The following is a 16,076-nucleotide window of genomic DNA, read 5'->3' on the forward strand; positions in this document are numbered from 1 at the left end:
AGCTTGTTCACCTACATCACTAGAGTTGACACATTAGAAAGGTTGATCTGAAGTAGGGACTTCATTTGTCAGCAACCTGTGGGTCTTGGATCCGATATCGGATTCGTGCCGGCAACTTGTTTCATAGCTAATGGATCTGAGCTCCCAGCTCCTCCCCTCACCCATAATCCCCTGCCCACCCTCCATGACCTCAGATCTAGTTTGCCGCGCTTGTGAGTAGCTGGATTTTCGAGCTCTTAGCGAGTATTTTTGATAAGTGAATATTTTCTTCCACTTTCCCTATCGTTAGCTTAAAAAAAGTGTGTAAGAGTCAGGTTCCCTGTATTTTTATATCTTTTATATAGTTTTTTCCCTCCCTTCGCTGGCCGTTAGTGTGTGTTTGTGTTTTGGGGCCTGTGTGTTTGTGTAGTCCTTATTTTTTTCCTCAAGTATGGCTGAGGCCCCAAAAGCCATTTTTTCAAAATGTACCGAGTGTGGCCATAAGCTCTCCCCGGCTGATGGCCACACTCTGTGCGTTCGGTGCGTTGGGGTTGAACACCTCTCCTCAGGCTGTACCATTTGTGCAGCGTTCAACCCCAGGGCACTAAAAGAGCGGAGGTCGAAGCTGCCCCCGGACTCGGCTTCGGCCCCCGCTCCTCCCGTGGCACTACCACATCCTGTGGTGATAGCCACTCCTGCCCCCCTTCCTTCGGCCGGGACTCAAACTCCCGCTAAAGCGCCGGAGGACAGGGAGGCCAGGAGGGAGAAACGGAGGGAGAAGCACCACAAGCGGCGGGCCGAGGCCTCCGCTTCGGCCCCGCCGGCTAAGCGGGCTTCTTCCTCCACAGCTTCTAGGTCTCCTCCTCCTCGGCTCCGATCTCCTTGTTTCTCCCCAGGACCCGAGGAGGAGAAGGCCCGATCTCCATCGAGGTCATTGAGGCGGCATTCCAGTCCTGCTTCGGTGGCCTCATCGAGATCGACTTACAGTATGTCAGATGCAGACTTGGACCGGATGATGCGAAGGTTCATCCAGGCCCAGCTGCAGATGGGAGTGCTCTTGCCTCTCCCCCCTTCGGGGGGGAGCTCGACACCCTTTTTTGCTCCAATTGCTCCTTCTCCAACCCGCTACTCGGGTTCGGAGCATTCGGAGCCGGGCAGCGTCGGAGCCGGGGGTGGGTCGGTGCCGACAGTACTTGGTACTTCGGATCCGACCCTGCCCTCGAGTCTGTCGGATCCAACCTCTCGGAGCCGTGGGCCGAGCTTCGGATCCAAGGGATTCAGTGTGCCTTCGGCTCCATCCAGGTCAGAGCACACTGGTCCTTCGGATCCGACGGTCTCAGCGCCGGCTCCGATCCCTTCATCGGATCCGAGTGGGAGTCGGCTCTCGGAGCCCAGGGAGAGCGGTTCCCCCTCGGCCTTCGATGTAGTGGAGAGGGCTCTGTCGAGAGCATCCGGACCCCCGGCCCTTGTCTCGTCTCCACCCTGCACTCCCTCTCTGCTGGGCCAGGCTTCCATCACCCGGCCACAGGGACAGCCTGCTTCGATGTCCCAGGTTGTTCCATTGGAACAGGATGTTGCTGGCGAGACCTCCTCGGACAGCCCCGAGGAAGTGCCTCGCAAGCACAAGTGCATGAGGAGGCACGTGGGCTCCCCCGGGTCCTTTACTGCGGACACGCACTTTGATGAAGGGAAGGCTCCCAAGATCACCCCCTGAGGATGTCTCCTTTGGAGACATCATGGAAATGCTTAGGATCAGAGGTGGGTGGTCTGCCCCCAAGGCTTCCTCCGACGAGTCCATGTTTCTGGAGGCATTCGAAGCAGGCCTGTCTACCTCTTGGGTGTCCCTCCGCCAACCCCTGGTGGACCTTATTACCACCAGGGCGTGGAAGGACCCGGACACCGTGGAGCCAGTCCCTAAATGCCCGGACAGGATACTGAGCCCCCCCGCAGACCGGTCCCACTGGAGCAAGGGTCCCCCCGTAGATGCCATGTTGACGGCGGCAGCCACGAAGAGGGAACTAGCTCAGGAGAGCCCCTCAGTCCATCCACCGAGCAAGGAGTCCTGCTCGATGGATCGCTTAGGGAAGTGAGTTTTTAGTTCAGTGACCTTTTCGGTAAGGTCCCTAAACTATATGGCACACGTTTTCAGGATGCAGCGAGATCTTATCAAAGAATACGCTGCCTCCCCCCCCCCCCCCCGAGTCCATGTCGGCGGAGGACAAACAGTTGTACTCCACCCGAATGGCCACTCTGAGATCCATTTCGAATACCTCTATGCGGCTATTGTCCCACGCCACCGAGGGAGCCGCTAGAGCTAGCGGAGCGGGCCTAGTCATGAGACGTCAGGCCTGGTTCCGGCATTGTGACTTTGCGGAGCCCTTTAAAGCGTCCTTTGCGACCGCCCCTTTCGATGGTTCTGCCCTGTTTGGCAAAACGGTTCGCGAGATGCTAGTCCAGAGCGAGAAGGACGGGAAGACGTTGTCTGCCGTCGGAGTCCGCTTCTCTGCTCCCCAGCGGACCTTTTCGAAGAACCAAAAGGGTCAGAAGAAGATGTGGTTAAGGAAATCGCAACAGTCCCAACCCGCTCCGGACAACCAGTCCTTCCGTGGCAGAGGAGGACAGGGAGAATGCCGCCCCAGGGGCAGAGGGGCTCCGAGGAACTTTGGGTCCAGAGAATCCTTCTCTGACCGGCCCATGCAGCAGCCCTGAAGTGTTGCCCGGCTGCTCCACTCTGGAGGCAGTCGGGGGGTGCTTCTCAGAGCACCTAGCGGCATGGGAGTCCATCACGTCAGACCGCTGGGTGCTTCAAATTATATCCAGAGGGTACAAAATTCCAATGCTTCATGTCCCCAAAATCAGGAACTTCCCGATGTACCACCCGATCAGAGGGAGGCTGCAGCCGCAGAAATCCAGCAGCTGCTAGGAAAAACAGCCATCTAGCCCGTCCCCCAAGACCAGCTCGGATTAGGGTTCTACTCCAGGTTCTTTCTGGTGCCAAAAAAGACGTGGGACTTGAGACCAATTCTAGACCTTTCCCATTTGAACCTGTCGGTAACCAAGGAAAAATTCCAAATGGTCACTCTTCAATCTATTCTCTCCCTCCTACGGGAGAATGATTGGATGTGCTCTATAGACCTCAAGGATGCGTACTACCACATTCTAATGGACAGACGATCCAGGAGGTTTCTCCACTTCCGGCTGGGAGCCAGTCACTACCAGTTCAGAGTCCTTCCCTTTGGCCTCACCACAGCCCCCAGGGTGTTCACCAAGGTGTTAGCAGTGATAGCGGCCCACCTGAGACTCCAGGGAATGCAGGTCTTCCTGTACCTGGACGACTGGCTCCTGATCGTCCCAACAAGGCATCTACTTTGCTCAGCCAGAGATTACTTTCTCCGCCTAGCCCCCCAATTAGGCATCACGATCAATGCGGACAAATCTTTCCTTGCTCCGACACAAGTCATAGAATTTATAGGAGCCAGAATAGACACCAGAGATCTACGAGCTTTCCTGACTTCGGAACGACTACGGAATTTGCAACTTCATGTGCGAACCATCCTCCAGTCAGAAGCCCCACCGGCGGAATTGGTCCTGAGGACGCTGGGCTCCATGGCGGCAGCAATAACGCTCCTTCCATGTGCCCGCCTGAACATGAGGGTACTGCAGTGGACCCTTCTAGTGCAATGGTCCTTTCATTCTTTTCCTCTCCATCACCCCATCGCTATCAGCATGGCTTGCAGGAGGGCCCTGTTATGGTGGCTTCATGCTCCGGATCTCCATACGGGCCGACCCTTCTGCACTCCTCCCCCTCTCGCCACGGTGACCACGGATGCCTCCCGCCTCGGGTGGGGGGGCATTATTCAGGCAGGATAGTCCAAGGCACGTGGAACGATACAGAGGCCTCCCTGCATATCAACATTCTGGAGATGAGAGCGGTGCTGTACGCGTTGCAAGCACTTCAGAATCTCCTCCCCGTAGGAACTATTGCAATTCAGTCGGACAACATGTCTGTTGTCTGGTACATCAACAAACAGGGGGGAACCAGGTCTTACCCTCTATGCCGTGAAGCCATGAGAGTGTGGGAATGGGCGATTTCCACCAACCGCTTTCTGATTGCAACGCACATTCCGGGGCGGGCCAACATCCTAGCGGACTAACTCATCCGCACCATTCTTTCCCCTTATGAGTGGTCTCTCAACCCACTAGTAGCGAAGCAGATATTCGCAATATGGGGGCAACCCTGCTGCGATCTCTTTGCCTCTCCCTCAAACACCAAATGCGACAATTTCTTCACTCTGATTCCCCCTCCAGGGGAAACTCCAAGAGATGCTCTGGTGCATGCTTGGCCACCCAGTCTACTTTATGCCTATCCTCCTCTTCCCCTAATGCTACAGCTCTTACAGAAAGCCTCGCGGTTGGGGAGCAGGATGATCCTCATTGCCCCATTCTGGCCTCGGCAAACTTGGTTCCCTTACCTGTGGTCTCACCTAGTGAATCCCCCCTGGATTCTGGATCCCAGTCCGGATCTAATCTCCCATCCGTTGGGCTTGTCGACCCCAAATCTGGACAGTCTGAAGCTGACAGCTTGGTTGCTCCAGTTCCACTCATAGTTAGGACTCCCGGTATCTCTTCACCAGTCAAAGCCATCCTCGTGGCAGCGCATAAACCTTCCACCAGGAAAGTGTACCGCAGTAAATGGAAACGTTTTTCCGTCTGGGCGGAGCATCATAATCTAGATCCCTTTACGGCCCCTCTTCCATCCATACTAGACTTCCTAACCGGACTTTTTCAGGAAGGTGCTAGTTGCTCAACTGTCAAAGTACAATTGGCGGCCATCTCCCATTACCATGTGGGACATGACACAGGGCCCTTGATGTCGGCCAAATTGTATAAAACCTTTCTCAAGGGTACTTTTCTGCTCATACCCCCCATCAAAGAAGCCGTACCCCCTTGGGATCTTTCACTAGTTCTTCAAGCCCTAACTGCTCCCCCATTTGAGCCTGCCGCTTCAGTGGATCTCAAATACTTGTCCTGGAAAACAGCATTCCTTGTAGCCATTACTTCAGTGAAAAGAGTTTCGGAACTTCAAGCCCTTTCTGTGAAGCCTCCTTACTTGATTTTTCATCCGGACAGAGTGTACCTCAGAACCAATCCCTCCTTCCTTCCCAAAATAGCATCAGAAACCAATATAAATCAATCCATAAGTCTACCGGTCTTCTTTCCTAAATATCAGAATAAAGGAGAGTACAAGCTGCACTCATTAGATGTTCATAGGCAGCTACATTTTTATACTCATAGGACTGCTGGTCACAGGCAATCCGACCAGCTGTTAATTTCCTTTGCCAAATTCAATTTGGAGAAAGCAGTCTCAAAAATCTCCTTGTCACGCTGGATTTCCCAATGTATTCTTTTAGCGTACCAAGCTTCTGGGAGACCCGCACCTGGAGGAGTTTGCGCACATTCCACTTGTTCCATCTCTACTTCTGCTGCCTTCAAATCTAGATTTCCGTTGGATGATATTTGTTCGGCAGCCACTTGGGCCTCATCTCATACCTTTATTAACCACTACAAACTGGATGTAATTTCTAGAGGGAGAGCATCCTTTGGCTCTGCGGTGCTCCGCAATATCCTTCCATAATGGCCACCCAAGATTCAGGTAGCTGGGGACTCTGTCCCACAGGTTGCTTACAAATGAAGTCCCTACTTCAGATTAAGAAGTTATGTACTCACCATAATGTTCCATCTGAGTAGGTGGCTTCCTTTGTCTGCAACCATCCCACCCTCCTCCCCCCTGGCCTTCATAATGGATCTATGTAGATTGTTTATTGAAATACCCTTTTTGGGTATCTATAGAGGGGCAAACTTGGTCTGAGGTCATGGAGGGTTGGCAGGGGATTATGGCTGAGGGGAGGAGCTGGGAGCTCGGATCCATTAGCTATGAAACAAGTTGCCGGCTCGGATCCGATATCGGATCCAAGACCCACAGGTTGCAGACAAATGAAGCCACCTACTCAGATGGAACGTTATGGTGAGTACATAACTTCTTATTTAGCTACTTGTAGGCTTTTCTTCATGGCTTTGTTGTATTTCTTTGCATTAGAACATATGCATCTCAGTTCACTAACTTTGTAACTAAGGTAATCTAATTTATTATATTAATTACATTTGTACAGACTGTTCTTAACTTGATTACTTTTTTCTTTCCTCTGCATTCTTTATAAAGACAGAAGTGTATCTATAGCCACGTAGCCAGTTTCACATTTTCTTTATGGTTAACAGAGGTCCATACTCTGCATGCACTGGTTTTATTAAAAACCTTGTCTTGTGTCATTAAAATCAGCATTTTTGTATGGAACTCTGTTTGCAGACATAATTTGGAAGAATGGCAGATGCTATGACATTGTTGCACTACCTTAAGTGATTAACCATTTTTGGAGGGTGTGATCTTCTATAGTCATTTATAGCCACTTATAATACCACAGTTCTTGGAGGTTCAGACTCATTGTTGTATAACATTTGATAGCACTTAGTAAAAAGTACAAGAATGACCCATCAAAGCTGGAGTCTTCACTGTGTAATACCTTAAGCCTCCTGTAGTGGAGACTCATGGGATATATGCAGATGACCCAATAGGGACCTCCCAGTGTTTCAGCTATATGGGTTTTGAATGTCTGTGACTTTTTACTTTTACTCCTACTAGAGCAAACTTGAGGCCAAACCCCACAAGTTGTGGAAATGCCATATTTTGACCTTCTGAGCTCATCACTACAGTATAAATGGATTGTTTGGCCATGTTTTGGAAACACAGAAGTTAGAAACAAGCCTGATGTCCATAACATTATAATGTAAAATATCCCAAATGCCATCCAAACCAAAGGATGAAAAGGTCACACAGACAAACCATTTAGTAAACACTACAAGAATATTCCAACAAAACTAGAGTCTTCACTATGTGATACCTTAAATTTCCTTTAGCGGAGGCTGTTTTGTGAATTCTACAACCCCCTTGAATGTCTTCATCATCATCATCCACTTTTTATCTATCCACTGTTTTAGATCTATTTTTAACCAGCTCATCCTCCTTGACTGTCACATTGGATGGTTTGCAACTCTTGCGTTTTATACCCAACAGTTTTATCATCAGGGGCTGCATTCCCCACACCACCGCCTGTGTAAATATCCAAATTCTGAGTCTGCTTATACTTGAGGGAAAGAGGAAATCTTCCTTGCACCCAAAGTCGCCGATTTCAAGGAAATCTTCAATCTGTAGCTAATTTGTTTTCATTTAAATCAGTTTAGTTTAATCCCATTCCAAATAAAATGTCATCACTGAAACATGCATCTCTGTGCCCTTGACTTTTATATCCCTCTGATACAGCTTCCTTCGCTGTTTTCCCCAATGTATGCTGCATTGTTGCTTTCATTTTTCTGTACTCTTTTCATCTTAAATACCCCATAACCAGAAATTTCTATTCCCATTCCTTCTTGTTACAGTCCATATCCGTTATTCCAATCATATCTGCCTGTTTGTCAGTAACAAATAGTTCAAGCCTATCTATCTTTTGAGCCACACACTGACCCTTTTACCTTTACTTGATATCATCTAGAAGTCCACCTCCTCCTCTTCTCAATTTCCCCTGCCCCAACTGCTCGCTCTTGCACATAGCATTCCCTTCTCTGATGTTTCCATTTTGTCCACTTGTTTATCTTTCTTTTGCCCTCTTTCGCTTCCTTTCTTTGTTCTGACTCTGATATCCTCTCCTCCATACTTAGTTTGCCTACGTTTTCTGCCCCTGACTTACTATCTCATTCATCCAAAGCTTCCCATCATCATTCTTCTTATTTTTTCCTGAAATAAATCTTCAAAGTCCACCTTACATGTTAATTTAAAGGCACAGTAATAATGATAATAGTAATAATAATAATAATAACAATACCAATTTGTTAACCAGATAGGCTGAGTGGACACGGTCCATTTTCAGGGGCTTACCAGGAGCACTGTGTGGTTAAGTGAATTGTTTGAGGCCACACAGTAGGCAGATGAGGGAATTAAACTCTGTACCTCAAGGACTAAAGCTGACAACCTTAACATCTGCGCCATCTGCCAGACATAACCATTACCCTGATGTTCCTTTCTGTCTCCTGCATAAATGTGCAGCCTTCTTAGGCCTTCCTTTTTGCCTTTATGTTACCTTCATTGGTCATTTTTCCTCACAGTGATGACTATATGTAGCAGCCCTTTCCTTTTGTGACCTCTAGTCACAGCTTTGGCCCGTCATGGTAAGTTAGGCCTAGGATCAGTTCCACCTCTACCAAGCAGCTCCTTTCTTCCCTACCATATATTCATAGTAATTTTTATTTAAATTATATGATATTTTTAGGCCATGTAGTCATCTATCTGGCTGCATACGGTGACCCCCTTTTCCTACTGGCCAGAATGACTGGCTTTTACCTAGACTGGCGGTGACCATCTGGTACACCAGCAGCAGTAATGTAGTATACAGTACAGGTGAAGCATCTGAGCTCTTTGTTCAGTTCAGCCTGCAAAGGCTTTTGATGATTATGTTTGACCTAAACAGTATACAACACTGTCACTACATGGACAGTTGTTCTGGATGCTTAAATAAAGATTCCCCACACACACTTCTCATTTATTTATTTATTTTTTTTTACTTATTTTCTTTTTTTTTTAAACTGGATAGAATGTTGATCACTGCATGACTATTTGCAGGCTCAACCTGGGTTATACTCTGTAGTAATTACAAAAATATTTCTAGTCAAACAAAAATAGTTAACAAATAAAGTTAAACCATCCATACATTTGTCAATCAGTGTAGTCAGAGATGACCAGTAGTATCAAAAAATGAGAATGCAATTATACATTTTATGTACATATATAACACAATGTTAGTTGTGAATGTCCAGCATTCTGGCATGTACATTTATATAGTTTCTTTAGGACTTGTTTGATTTCATTCATTTTCAGTTACTTGATGAAGTCCAGTAAATGAAAGGGTTGTCAGTGGAACACTGATTGGAAGTCAAACTCACCTGTAATGGATAACAGACTATTAAAGAAGAATAAAAAAAAAATTAAAAACTTAACCAAACCTTTGGTCCATCAGGTTGGCTGTACTCATGTGTAATAGGTCACACGTGATTTTTGACATCTATATAATTTATTTATAAATCTTATATTCATTAGAGTTTCATGTTCCAGTTCTCCAGTGCTTTCTTTGTAATCTAAATTATAAATACTTGTTTGTTTTTCCACACCTGCACAGTCGAATTCTCAGCTTTATATATTTACCTGTAGGGGGTGTGTTTGGTGCTGCAGGAGCTCTGATTAATAATAATCACCTGGTATTTAGGCATATACTTCAGTATTTCAAAAGCCAAAACAATAACAAAAAAATGCTTCCATATTTGATTCCACAGTAGGTCAGTTAATACTGTATTCCATATCATTAGTAATAGTTATTTTAAATGTTTTAGTGTGCACATCTAGTTGTAAACTTTTAAAAAACATCAGCAGTTGTGAGTGAAACAAGGTGCAAATCTGAGAGCAAATATTCTCATGTTCTGCCATAGCAGTCAGTGAAAACATATCCTGACTAACTTCTTTAATGTACACCCTTGCTATGGGTCTTGCTGTTATGTCTAGAATTTTACTTTGTTTGTAGGTTTGAAACTGCTTACGTAGTATAAAATATCTGATAAAATTCTTAAATATTTTTTTTCTGATGCGTTCAGCCTTGTTTCATAATGTTAACAATTTACCACACTTCCAATGTCTAGTACTGTGGAAGTTCTAAGATGTACAGCTGTCAGTTCTTCAAAACTAAGCTACGAGATGTGTACTCATTGGGCCACTGTGCTGGCATCACATTTGCTTTCCATACTTAAGGCATGATATTACATTTAACATGTCATAAGGTGTATGCATTGCTTGTTGCAAATTCTGGAATGAGGTCCCAATAGTGCCTTTGTCATTCAGCCTTCAGCTACCAGTCATGATTTACCAAAACAACCATCCTGTGAAGCTGGCCTAGGAGAAGAAATAGGACTCTCCCTGGTGAGTTGTCACCCTCAGTGCTTGCACAATTTTTTACTACATGCAGTAAACCTCTCTCCCTGTTTGCTGAAAAGGCAATGCTGACCTACCAGAAGTACACATGACAGCAAGCCCACAATCCTAGTTGTAGTACACTGCACCGTTTGGGGAGTCTCACAGGCCCAGAATACCAAATGCAAATTCTGTAGTATTGTATCTTCCTTCAGGTGACTTCCCATTAGAGTTCTGGTGCTGCCTTTCCCCCAGGATAGACAATTTGACAACAGCCATTTATGGCCATCCTTCTGTGGCCAATATTTGGGACACTAGTGAAACATGAATTGTCTGTGACATAGGGAGAAGTCCTCTTCACAGCAGAGCCAGTTCTGATATTCCTTATGAATCGAGTCCATCACCATCTACTTTCACCTACTCCATTATATTGCTTCTTCTCACAGCTGCCTGTGCCTCAGAATTAGTTCTTTTGCAGTTTACCATATCCTCTCCTATCTTAGAACTGTTTTCTGTGTACTCACTTCTATCCTATCCTGCTGTTTTCCTTCTACATCTCTTTACATTATCCCCATCCTTCCCACCCCCTGTTACTCAGCAGTTTGTTATACCCCATCAAACTGCTTTCATTCCTGCCTGTCAGTGGTTCCTCTGCACTGGTTTTCTAAACCCTGTTTCTGCCCCTCCAAATGCATGTGCCCAAATCCTAATCTTTGCAGACGGGCTCTCTTTGCCTCCTCTTATCCTACTTTCCTGCCTTCTTTTGCCTCCCAACTGCCAATATCACTTGGTCCTGACTGTCTTGAACTAGTGTACTCTTGCTCAAGGATATCTATGCTTTTAAGCTCCTCCATCCTCTGCACTGCCCACACCCTTTTCCTTTCCACAGTTTGCTAAGCCAAACCTTCATTTAGAACTCTGAACACACAACTCAGGTTTTCCCTTCCTTCTTCCTCCACCTGAAGCTATTTCAATTTTGACTTATTCTATCCTCTGCTCTTGCTCCCCCCCCCCTGGTTCTTTACCTTTTTGTTTTGTATGTACTCCATGATTGTGGCCCTGCCACAAATCTGTCTCCCTTAATTAATGTATGCCTAGTCAAGGGCTGCCAGCTCTGTAACATACAGTCTCTACAAATCTCTGCACTCTTTGCAGGGCTCCCATTTGCACTTCTTTTGTGTAGCACATTGAGTGGGATTACTGACCTGCATGCACTTAGTGCTCGATTTCTATGTATCCTGATTCAGTGGCACTGAACAGCACTGCTAATTTTGATGGGTCATTCTTGTAAGTTGTCTTTCTGTACTGTGATGCTACTTTCTTAGAGTGAGCTATGGACTGCTGAGTTAGTCAGATGAAGCAGGTTTGAAATTCTTTCCTTCTGCCTTTCTTTTGGCTATAATAATTGTATTACTTTCTTCCAGCGCAGTTTTCATAATGCTTTTTTGTACTTCTCATCATGATGCTTTTGTTTCTTTTTTTCCTCTTGTTCTCTTACCTTTCTGGGTGTTGCCCTCATTTTCTAAGGTTGCATCTGCATTCTGTAACATCAGCTTATTGTAAGCAGCTCCTTCTTTGCACTGTCATTTCATCAATGGCATAAATAATAGTGACTGTACTAGTCTGTATTGTTCTTTTTTAGAACATCCTTCCAGTCTTCCAGAACTGGCCATGAACGTAAGCTGACATTATTAAGTACTTGAAATAAAAGTCAATAATCATAGATTGTTAATTGACATTTGTTGTATTTGCACTGTTATGTTATGGAGCTTTTCTCCCCGGACCTCTGCTGTAAATGGACCTTGTTCCAGTCGGGCTTTCCCGGTAAACAAATGTAAAATAAAACTAAAAAAATAAAGTTTGTGTAAACTATGTAACCTTGATCGTTTAGTTCATAGAATGTTCCAAGTCAAATAACTTTGTGTACCTTTGTGCCCCCAAGATATAGAATATTCTGCATTAGACAATGAAGTGAACAGTCATACCTTCAACTTATGCCCCCATTCTGATGTGCGAATACTTGTAGACCACACACTGTCTTCCTTTAAGCCTGCCACCCATCTGGATGCCTTTAAAGAAGCAGATCTGCAGAGGAGTGTAGGGTGACTATGGTAAACTGTGGCATGTAATTTGAAAGCATCATGCCACAGTGAGGTTTTAGCTTTTACTTATATTTTATTTGTACATTTGTTAATTTAACACAAACATTTTTAAACTCTGCTCTCTATTTCTGTTAACTTGGCAACCAGTCAACCACCTTTACAGTGGCACATCTTAGGAGATGCAAAGTATAAATAAGGGTTTGTGATTCTTTATTTTGTAGTTTGACTTTTGTTTTTAAATTAATACTTCTGTCTGTGGTGTTAAACACATTGTTACATTTTATATACCATGTATGTGAAGATAGTTTTATCTGTACTTAGTGTATTTTTGTGCACTGGGCTTAGTCCTTTTATTGAAAACTGAGCAAGAAGAAATCAGATGTAACCTATAAAATATGGTCTCTCTGAGTATATTAATGGCAGTTTGATGATTCAGACTATGTTTTATTTTATCAGATTGTAAAGACCATGAGTTAATTGATCACAGGAAGGTCACTATTTTTAATCTTCTGGCTATAAAATGCAACAAAAGTAAAACACTTAGCAATACACAGAAAGTGTACAGATTTTGTTCTACAGAGCATTAACCTATTAATGCTAGATCAGAGGGCATTTTCCTCTTCAGAGTCCTTTATTAACCTTTCATTAAACTGTCTGGATTTCAAGAAATGTATATAGTAAGTCTGTGTTTAATCAGATTCTTTAACCATAAAATGTCAGTTAGAAAAATCTGCTAATTTAATTGAGTCTCAAATACAGCTGTTAAAGTACTGATTTCAGTTTTAGAAGCCTGAAAAGACCCATATTAATCATGAGAAGTATATAAAAAGTTAGCATGCTGTTACATCAACATTAATATTGTCACACAGAGTTCTAAATTTCTTTTCATTATTTGTTTCAATTAAAGGTGAATTACATTCTTGAATCACGAGCAAGCACAGCACGTGCAGACTATTTTGCTCAGAAACTAAGGAAACTGAGCAGGAGAACAAGCTTCAGCTTCCAGAAGGAGAAGAAATCAGGGCAACAATAATGTTTAGCCTGAAGCAAAAACTGAATGATTCCAAGGAGTACTAACAGCATCTCCACAGATTGGAACTGTTGGAAGTCAGAAGTACAGCAATATGCCAAGAGCTAACAATGTGAGCAAATCAGAAGCAAGTTGTCCTTCTGTGAGTTCATTTGTGCACTCTCTGTGATGGGATGTTGGATGCATTGACTTATCTGTAATATTATATTTGAATAGCCATATCAGAACTAAGGGTGCCTTCTTACCTGAGGATCCCTTAAGCCTAGGCTTGTGAGCACAGGCTGATTGGACCCATTAAAATAAACAATCAAGTGAAAAATGTATGCCTCACTGCCTGAAAATACACTTATTAAGGTATTGTTTGTGAAATGGTCATTAAAGATGTCATGTGGGTAAACTGCCTCAAACTGTATTCTTAACAAAAAAAAAGTGTAGTTTTGGAAGGCTCATGTGATCGCTGGTAACTGCATGAAAGTTGTCCATTGATGCATATGCTAGAATGTCAGTTTATTTTTCTTTAATTATTTTGTGAGAATGGCTCAGATACAGTATGTTTTAGCCACGTTGTTACCCATCTGTTACATTCCTCCTTTATGGACTCATGAAATAGTTGCAGTTCGTCCATCTGCATATGTTGAATTACACTCTGAATCCACTCATTTGAGTTCAAACCCTAGAAAGTAAAGCTCATATTTTGTTTTGCATAATGACTGCAAATAAAAGATTCTGAGAGGGTGAGAAGGAAGCAAAAAGTTCACTTGGCCACTGCTTCATTAAAACCTTTAGAAGACCACCAGTGGAGACTTCACAGAATACAAGGATCATTTCAGTCTACAAAGGAGCTGTTACTATTCTGCTTCTTAAACACATCACCTCAGGATACGTAATCTACCTAGAACTGCTTTCACTGACACTGAATTGAATGGAGCTTGTGAAAACAGAACTGTACTGAGGAAGATATTTTGGAAGAGAATTAACACCCATTCAGTTCAGGTTGTAATTTTAACTTGGTGTATTTTAGTCATTATTAATAGTGTTGCTTCAAAAGACAGCATTCCCAGTTTCATATGAAATATTTTTGGGAAGCTTCAGTGAATGCCAAGCCCCATGGAGACCTGCAACAGATTTGACCGTCCTTTCATTAAACTATTGTAACTTAAAGTACAGTTTTGCTTTTAGGTGGTTATTAAAGAAGCTTTTGTATGTTTCTTTTTGAACCTAATCTTCCACCTTTGTATTTAAGAATACATTCATTCTTTTTCCTTGACAGGATACACATTTTTTTATGAACAGTAAAGCCTTTTTACTGTCACCTGTGAATGACCTGAATTGTACCTGCGGATGAGCTACTTTTTCTGTAGCCATTGAAATGATAATGTAGTTTAATTTTAAATTTGTCTTTAGCAGCAGATTGGGACTGTATAATATTCTTTATTTTTTTTATGTTGTAATAACAATATAAACCATTGTGCATTTCCAAATCTGTATTTGCCTTTTTATTTCTAAAAGGACTAGTTTTATTATTTAAAGTGTTTTTTTAGACTTTACTAAAAAATGTTAACATTCAGTTCCATGGTCAGTTTTTGAGAATTTGACAACTCTAGTCTGAAGAACACAGCTGAAATCTGACACAGTAATGAGAGCGTTGATGCACTGAAATATGAGCATGTAGGTCACCTGCATCATCTGTGGTCAGGCTGTTCATTTCTAACTGATGGAGTCTATGACTTGCCACAGAAATAGAACATTAGAAGATAGGGGAGCTGCTACTCTGATACCTCTTAGACTGAGGGCTGATAACTTAATTTGTATGATTGTAAGCCCCACACTTTACAGAGAAGGTCTGCATACAAGGAAAAAATTAAGTAAACTGAGCTTCCATTCTTACACTGATGAGAACACTTGTGTCTTTTTTTTTTCAAATATAATTTTTATTAGTTTTGCAAGATTTATAACAGAAAAAAAAACAGAAACATATCAAGACACAACATAATACATTACATACAATTATCAGTCTCGCTGTACAAAAGGATTGCAACCTTGTCACAAGCAGACATATCCCATCATAGCAAGGCAATAAAAAAGAGAAGGAAAAAAAGGTAATAAAAGAAATACTTCTATCCTAAACAACCAGGGTAGCTGTATCAAAAACATGAACCTTAGGGATAGAAAGTAGTGAATTTGACCCCCTTATAAGAAACTAATGTGATACAAGAAAAGATATAATTTGTCCATATTTACAGGAGAATTAGCGATGGTTAGAGGAAAGAATGTAAGTTTGGTTAATGAGTAGAATAAAGAAGAAAAAGGGGCTATATTGTGAGAGAACACTATTCATAATATTTACAACTATTTACAACTTGGATGCCTTAACAAATGTGTAAAGGGACATCATACTAGTGTGATTGACAATAGATTTTCATCAGCATTAATTTGTTATAGGACTGAAAAGTACGAACACAAAGGTCTTCACAAATTCTGTTAATAGTAGTGATTGTTGTATGACAATTATTTTGATTGAATTAAGTCAGAGACTGCACCAGTATTTCTGGAAATAGTCTTTTTTTTCTTTTTACTGTTAGAGCAAAATTTATGTACAGATATATACTTAATTGCCATAGTTTTAAAATTATCCCAAGAGATTACTGAGGGATTTACCCAGTTCTTAGCTCTAAAGTATTTGAAAAGAGCACACACAGTTAAGATGTGTCTCCGCAGATCTGTTATAGGTTTAGGAATAATATTCAGAGAGAACACTGTAAGAGTCCTGAAGGTTCACTGTTTGTCATCAGAGACCATCATCCCAGTAATAGTGTCCTGTATTTTTAGGCTGTGTGACTGGAATCCAACTCTCTTGTCAGAGACGTCAAAAGTGCAAAATACATACTGCATTTGTTGAACA

At 43.2% G+C, this 16,076-nt stretch overlaps 1 protein-coding gene across 1 annotated transcript in view; it reads left to right on the forward strand.

Moving 5' to 3' along the window:
- The window catches only part of MAPKAP1 (MAPK associated protein 1), a gene marked incomplete in the record, with an annotated part of 2,444,893 nt that extends 2,430,369 nt beyond the window's left edge, over positions 1-14,524 (forward strand). The window contains 1 exon segment of the mRNA XM_044057947.1: positions 13,052-14,524. Within this exon segment, the coding sequence (XP_043913882.1) occupies positions 13,052-13,177 (126 nt within the window).
- Positions 14,525-16,076: the final 1,552 nt, after the last annotated feature.

This window comes from Protopterus annectens, chromosome 16.part0 (genome assembly GCF_019279795.1).
Source record: "Protopterus annectens isolate FY-2018-M chromosome 16.part0, PAN1.0, whole genome shotgun sequence".
In the NCBI taxonomy this organism is placed as follows: domain Eukaryota; kingdom Metazoa; phylum Chordata; order Ceratodontiformes; family Protopteridae; genus Protopterus; species Protopterus annectens.